At 45.6% G+C, this 8,102-nt stretch overlaps 1 protein-coding gene across 6 annotated transcripts in view; it reads right to left on the reverse strand.

The window, feature by feature from the left end:
- Fhos (Formin homology 2 domain containing) overlaps positions 1–8,102 on the reverse strand; it is a 96,784-nt gene that overhangs the window by 55,780 nt on the left and 32,902 nt on the right. Inside the window, exon 1 of one of the 6 annotated variants that reach the window (XM_070670324.1) lies at positions 2,535–2,721. The exons of the other annotated variants lie outside the window; for them this stretch is intronic. Coding sequence (XP_070526425.1) covers positions 2,535–2,611 — 77 coding nt within the window. The 5' untranslated portion in view covers positions 2,612–2,721. Of the gene's footprint in view, positions 1–2,534; positions 2,722–8,102 lie in introns of those variants that run through there. 6 annotated transcript variants of the gene reach the window in all.

Consider the following 8,102-nt stretch of genomic DNA (forward strand, 5'->3'; position numbering starts at 1 on the left):
AATTCTCTAAATCTTTCATGTTTATAAATCAGCTCGCGTTTTTCCCCGCGCGAATCGGCCGACCAACACGTCGGGAGTAATTGCCGCCGCTGCCGAGAATTATCACCGGAAATTAAAATTGTTATGCATAGAATAAATATTAAAAATGACATGTTGTTAGTCGGGAATAACAATTTATTATCCATTATCAAACAGAGGTAGGCGTTAATTTTTCAATCAAGTTGAATGATTCAACAATATTTCCATACAAACTTTATATACATTTTCACCCCGTTTCGGTCCTTTCTAAATAAAATTGCCTCTTCCGGAACAGGAAACCCGTGTATTCGTTTTCAAAATATTTGCAGCTTATGCTAACGGCGATGCATTAATAATCGATTTCACAAAATCGGCGTTTTAGCGAGCGAGCTACGAACTGAGAACTTCTTTGTGAAGAAGCGGCCGTAAAGAGACGGAAAGTTGTAAAGGCGACTTCGTTAAAACGTTCGGAGCGATTTCCGCCGAGCGAGCTACAAAAGCCAGCCTCGAAGCTCCGCTCCGGTTGCAAAAACTGATCGTCGCCGCACGATTTATTCATCGGCCATCGTCGGCGTTTCTTTCGCGCGGCGATCTGGTTTCTCGGAGACTTTGACGGCCGGGGAAGACAACCGGCAATAGACCGCCGACTAATCCACGAGTGACATGAAAAACGCCGACGATTCCGCAGCGAAGATAAACGGGCCGTCACGTGAAATATACGTCGCGTAAGATAAAAATTCGACAAACAATATCCCGAACTTCGATCCAATTAAATAAAAAAAGAATAGAAAGAGAAGAGAGAAAAAGCTCCTTCAAATGTGATATTTCACTTTAAAATATTTAAACAAAATATAAAAGTCTCACTCGAGCATGATTAATATATTTAATAATATTATTTAATTGTCTAACTAAATTTTATTAATTAAGTATATTCTTACAACGGTAATTAAAAACATTTTTTTAATATTCCATAGTAAATTCGGAGAGATTTAAAAAAAAAAAAAACCCCTCCCCCCGATAACTTGATCACAGACGGCAACAAGCGCGATTGCAAGGCGCAATTACGGGCGACACTTAATTCCGGCTTGTCTCCGCTTGTTTATAATCGAAAGAAGCAGCGTGAGTCGTGTTTCAATGTATCTCGACCGCTTACACAGATTTACGCGTGAGCGTCGTCGACAGGCATGAAACACGCGGTAGCTGGCGAGGCTGATTGATGATGCGAGATCACGAGGATAACGATTGCGGAAGCTACTATGAAAACGTATTAAGCACTAATCGGGAGGGAATAATTCTCGGGTACTCAACGAGATCTTTCCTCGCGCCGATATTTTATCACGGAGTGAAACCGCGCGGTCTGATCGCTTGACGTATCCCTTTCGTCAGTAGAATTTTTTTTTTTTTCTTTTCCCCTCCCCTCGGAATAAATCGGATCTGCAATTGCGCCACATCTCAGATCGCGGTAATAGGAGCCGGGAGAAGATTTCGCGACGGCGACTGTGTCATCATTATGTTGTCGATCGAACGCGGGTTTCGCAAAATTGGCGTTCGAGTCTCCTTCCTCGGAGTAGTCGCTCGGCGTGTCAATACGAAAAGATTAAGCGCGTTAGATGTTGCAAGCGGCTTTGTAAACTCTCGAAATTACGCGAAGAATTAAATTTGCATGCAACGGCGGGTTCTATTATCGAGACCCGCGAGCCGATAAATTTTTTTTTTATCCCGAGAGACCGGGCGGTCTCGATTCGGCGAAAGGCCGAAAGCGATGAATGTCCGTCGACCGATCGACTTACGAGAGCAACAGGATGGCCGAGGTAAAAGAGCTTTTACCCGGCTGCGAATCAACCGGGTCGCCGTTCTGACGGATTCCTCCGGTAAGAGTATCCGAGTCGAAGACGAAGACAAAGTGTGGGAAGCCGCGGGATCTCCTCGCGCAACCTCGATAAATCTCCCTCTAATGATGGGCAAACTAATTATTTCTGAGGCGTGCTCTTGACACGGTTTCGTGCACTTCCCCGCGAAGCTTTCCGCGGCGCGCACGTATCATGTCCCAAGCTCCCCGGCTCGTTTACGGTGCACGCCACTCGGCGATCGATCATCCGACTCTTACGTCTTCTTCCCGCGAAACGCGCATTAAAGTGTAAGCTTAATAGCCGGTTACGCCAGTCTCGGTTACGCGACGCGCGCGCCCGTAGTCGTGAAATTTATCGGCCTAAAGACGCCCTGAGCGCGGGCGCCCTTATCGCGACGAACAGCGCGGAATGCCGGATCGACCGACTGGCCCGAGTGATTCTTTTTTAATCGCTGCATACGCCAGCACGCGACTGGCAGGAATGACCGACTCGGCGATCCGCTACCAGCAATAAATCTTGCAAGCGAGACATATCCGACGTAATAACGAACACCGGCGTATCGCGATAAGAAATTATTCAGCACGTCGCGACAGTGTCGATTATTATTTTATCGTTTACGTAACTAAAACGCGACGGGGCCGAGGGCAATAATTTATTACGAGTTACCTGCAGACGGGACAAAACTCTCTGCCGCAATGCGGAGGACGAAGAGATCCCGGTCTTGTAGACCTCAGACTGATCATCCTCGTGCGGAGTCGCGCTGCGATTTTCGATCGGGTACGCGAGGAGAAGACGCGAGGAAGCGCACCGTGAGCACCCCGAAGAACGACTGGCCGATGACGGACAAGGAGCAACGAGTCCTCCTCCTTCTCGGTCTTTCTCGCGGATCGTCCTCTTTCCTCCACTTGCCGTCCGTCCGGTTGCTCGCCTCTCCGCTCCGGCCGTTCCTGTCGCTCCTACCCGCCGCTCTCGCGCTGTCCCATACTTCAAGAGCGAGTCTTGATTGCCGCAAAGTATTCAGGTGAGTGGCCCACTTACGGGACAGCCTCGCTTGATAGCGGCGAACGCCGGACGGGAAACGACGGCGACAAGCGGCGACGATCGAGAAGATGAGAATCGGCGCGCCAATTTGTACTCATCGGCCGCAGAGCCCCCACGGGCTCGGGACGAAGAAGGGAGGGATAAGGCGATAGTACTTGACTTACTGAATTCGCGGACGTGCCCGCAGTCACCGCGAAACCTAGACGGTTTTCTTTCCGGAAAATAAAATCCACAGTGAATTCGCGAATCGCTCGCTATCTCGCGCCGAGGGAAGAGACTCGAATACCAGGCTGATTCTCGGAATGGTTTCCGCAACTGCTCCTCGGTAATAAAAGCTCAGATCGCTATCGAATCGTGGAGGAAAACGGCGCCTCGCGCACACGAGTATTATCGTGTTTAGCGACGATCGCGGGTGGTCGAATGGGCGCGCACGCACGTGCAATCGGCACGTACGATTGCAGCAAACGCGAAACATCGAAACGAGTAAGAATCAAGCGGCTAATAAAACTGTAAAACATCCACCGTGATCTCCCGTAGTTTCATCAATAATAAAATAAATATCTTCTTTATTGCGTGCAAAGTCGGCATCGGAATACTCGTGCATCTAGATTTATTCGTGCCTCTGAATTTAATGTAGGCGAGCTTTAAAAGCTGTGCGGCATTTTTAAACAGTTAAAATATTCCAAAAAGAAAAGAGAAAAAATTTTTTTAAGTATCGTTATCTGTTATTTTAATAGCTCGTGATTTTTCCTGCGTAAAAACATCTATCTATTTTTTATGCTAACTACTTATCTTACGGTCCTATAAACTGGTTGTTACATCTACCGTCTGGCGGTTCAGCGATTTCGCAACGCGAGATCACTGGCGCGTTCGCCGGAAGAAAGCCGATGGATTTATGAGAGAAATCCGTTCCAGGTCAGGGTTTCAAACTCTTGTGCGCGCGATCTTCCGACATACGTCGCGCGATACGTCGAAGAACGCTGTTAAATCTTACGTAATATCGCACGACTAAACGCGGCCGTGAACGTTTAATTGCCGCTCCTCGGCAGTACGTACACCGCTGCCCGGAATACCTAATTCAATTACCCGCCTGCAAATATTGTGCAACAGTAAATGCAAACGTCACGAACCGACGAATCCACGCCCAGCTCCTCAGATTCGCAGACGCGCGTGTTCATTACGCTAAGTGCTCGGGTTACGATCGAAAGAACGTTCGCGTGCTGAATACATCACTTATAGTATCAGCGTTTCTTATTCAGTTTATGCTTATTGTACTTTTAACTGGAATGAACTCTGGCACAATCAGAGCAGCAGGCTAATTTTTATTTCATTCAAAAATATGAAGGCTATTTGAAGACAAGAAAAAAAAAGGAGAGAAGTTGTCAGGGTTGGGAAAATATTTCTTCGATTAAGGAACAAACTGTCCCGGAGCTTCGTGCGGATAATGTAAAAGAAAAAAAAAAAAATGAGAGTAGGATTGAGAATTCTCGCGGTCAGCACATGAGCTCGCTTCGAGGCGCGCTTTGGGCAATATTTTAGAACACTTTAACTGCTCCTTTTACTGCCAGGTAGAACTGACTCCTGCCTGATGCTGCCTAAGCGCTGCCTCGTAAACTCCGCATCGTCCAGTCATCTCGCAAGTCGTAACTTATGATCGTGCCCACGTGATAGACTATCAGTTTTAAGATTCTTTCCCATCGATTTCAGCTTGTCTTATAATAAACTCGATGCACTCCTTAACTCGTTCAGTCGCGATTGGTATTCATATATTTAAAATTATTTTCTAATTCTCAAATTTTTATGTAATCATATATTTATTTATTTAATTCTTTTCTTTTCTTTTCTTTTTTTAAATCGGAAATATTTTTAGCGAAGACGGCACGTGCGTATAACAATTCTTTCGTTATCTTATCACTCTGATATTGCACTTCTTTACTAAAAGCAACAAGCAAGCTAGGAATAAAGGGAAAGCTCTAGGAAGCTTAATCGCTCGTAAGCCCGAAGACTCGAAGCTTCGAGAATTGGACATTACATCTGTGATCGGCTCGCGCTGTGTAAGCTCGAGAGCTTTCGGATTTAGGTAGACTGTTGGAAACAAATGGTCTCCGGGATCAATGGCTCGCCACATCGGTGGGTAATTACGAGCTGTTACCACGCGAAGGGACGGGAGGGCGGGTGGGCCGTGGATCAGGCGTTGCCTCGTTACACAATTAAATTTACGATCGACTCGAACGCGATCGGACGTTGCCGGTAGCATGAGGGCGGATATAAATTGCGGAGCGCCGGTTTGAGTTATACCGGATTGGTGATGGTCGATTAAGGTCGACGACAGGAACTCGTATATTTCGCGTAAGGAACCTTACCTCGACCGCGACTTGAAAAAAAAAAAAAAAGTGCAAGCAGATTGCGGATATTTAGAAGAGAAACAAATTAATTAATTCTTGCAATTATTTTAAATTAAATTGCATAGGTATAATTTATCTGGAATAATAATATTCCAGTGTACTATCTTTTGTCTCAAGATATAGTTTTTTTTCTCTCTCTTTTTTTGTCTTTTTTGTATTGCCCTTTGGAAAATTGTAAACGAACGGACGAGGTGAATTAAGAAGACGAACGAATTCATACGAGCAAAAATAGAGAAGCGTCGAGCGGAGAGAAATAAAAGTGACAATGCGCGCCGAGACTAACTATTCCGCGCGGTTAACTCAAATAAGGAAACTGTCTCACCGCAAACCGTAAGAAGTTCTGAAACTTTTACAGAATTTCCTAGAAGGGAATCCTGTGGAATTCGATATAGAGCGCTGCGGCATTTTACGGAGGAGGCGTATCTAGTCGCGGCCACGAGGCGAAAGTGGTAAAAAGAAAAGTGCGGCTCTTCCTTCGCGATATCCCGCTCCGAAACTTTGTCGCGTACCATCGCCGAATTTTCCTCGGAGTTGTTTTTTTCTTTTTCCTTCTTTTCTCCTCCAATCGATTTCGAACTTTCCTTCGAAAGTAAGTGTGTTTTGTTGCGGGATTGTATTATCAAATCGCGCACGGGGGTTCGCATTGTCTCTGAATTTCAAAACGATTTCTTTCGCGAAATTATAATAATAATGAAAATTCCCACGGCTATTAGTTGTGTAAATTTACTCTTGCGGGTGATTCTTTTTACAGCGCGCACACGCGCGTACCTTTTTCTATTAAGACTTTGTTTGCCCGCTTCCTTATTACGTGTGAGAAACTGTACATCGTTATTCCTGCATTCCTGTCTTCACGCCTGTCTAGGCATTAACTAATTTCATGATAGCCGAAAGGCTACGGCTTACCCGCACTGCAGGTAAAGTGCAACCGCGGTTGCACGTAGGTGCGTCGTTATATTTGCGCAGCTGTTTACGGTGCCGTTGTTCAGTGCGCCGGGCTTGTCTCTGCGGCGGACGTGTATTTCGTGCGTGGTACATCGGCAGGATAACTCCAAATTCGGTAGCTCGCGCATATTCATGGGAACGCTCCGACGCGTATCGTTCCGCGTTCCCATTTCCCGAGTCTGAGAAATATCCCGTCGCGTCGGCACCTATCTGCATCTTAACATATCTCCACGCGATTTGTACATCGAGGAAAAATGAGGGAGGGAAGAGGGGGAGAGAAAAAAAAGAGAAAAAAAAAAAGAAAGAAGCCGAGGAAAGTGGAAATGAGACGAGCCCCGATCGCGATCGACCACCTCGCGCTTGATAAACAGGAATGTACTCTTATCTTAGGGTATCGCGTTAAGAAATCTCTCATTTCGATCTCAATCGGGATCTTGTTCCTTGTGCCAAGAGGAAGCGCGACTACTACCCCGTGAAATACATCCGCTAGAGATATCTTACACGCATCGTAAGTCGTGGGGCACTTGCGCATTCATTCGCGTTTCCTTCGACTAAGATCTTGACGTATCGCTTAATTAATAGAGATATATATATTTTTTTTTAAATTTATTTTTAAAGATCGTACGAAAAGATAAAAGATTCCGTGTCTTTCGGTTAGGAAACATTTTCGGGCGTGTTCCTTTCATTGCCGTTCTCTAATCCAGCAGAGTGATTCCTTTTTGTTAGAAAAGAATAGCTACGAAAAGATGAGACCGCAACGAACGGTCGTGCGAGGTAACGAGGGTGCGGTCTATATACTTCTTGGTATGTATCTTTAATCCTAAGATTTACGTAAAGCCAAAGAGTTATGGCCAGACGAAAGTGGAATCTTACGGTGGAATTAAAAGACTTGCGGTTTACCGTAAATTCTATTACAATAGCGGAGCCTTGTTCGCTGGTCGAGGGATAAGTTTTTCTTGTTTAAAGCAGGCATTAAAGACCTCTTTCACGTTTACACTATTGTACTTATGTTAATTATTCACATATTTTCAAAGTTAATTATCTATATGTAAATTTAAGTACATTTCGCGTAGATACGTTTACTCTAAATATTTTATTCCTATCTCGCTTGCTTCACGCCGAGAGAGTCAACGTCGGCTGTTAAGTCGGCGATTTAGAGGTTTGATTTAATTTTAATATTCAATTAATATGTCTAGGCAAAGACGGTCTTAGCGATTTTCGAGATCGAGAACGACTTGGTGGAAGTACCGTCTTTGTCTGAACATACTAATTAAATATTACAATTAAATCGAACGAGAATAACGAATAGATAGGCGCGGGGGGTGGCGGGGTGAGGCGGGGCGGGACGGGGTGAGAGCGAGCGCGAGCCTACGTGCCGCGCGCTAGGTAGATTCCCCCACTACTCCCACTCTCGCTTTGTCCTTCTCCAGCGGTCGCGCGAGCAACACGTACTCTACGCAACGACCGCGTGTTCGTGCCGAAATTAAGTAATACGTATTTGCGTTCAGCGAAAATCTCGCGATACGGAAACTATATTCTCCTCGCCATTCTCCGTGTGAGAAGAGCACGTGTGATTCTCCGTGTGAGAAGAGCACGTGTGATTGCGCTCCTTTCTTTAAAGTAAGCTACATTCTTACTTATGAGCTCATCTCTCTGAGGTGTTCTTTCTGTTCTAGAAGTCTTATACAGACTCGCGTAATTTTAATTAATTGTCTGGGCTTTGTGTTCGCAGATAACCAGGGCGAGGATGAAGTTCGAATGGCCCGAGAGGCAGCTGGTCACTCCGACGGGAGGTCAGATGTTCTGAGAGGAGGAGGAGGCCTCGGAAAGGCATCGTACATCAACG

The sequence above is a fragment of the Cardiocondyla obscurior genome, linkage group LG20 (genome assembly GCF_019399895.1).
Source record: "Cardiocondyla obscurior isolate alpha-2009 linkage group LG20, Cobs3.1, whole genome shotgun sequence".
Classification (NCBI taxonomy): domain Eukaryota; kingdom Metazoa; phylum Arthropoda; class Insecta; order Hymenoptera; family Formicidae; genus Cardiocondyla; species Cardiocondyla obscurior.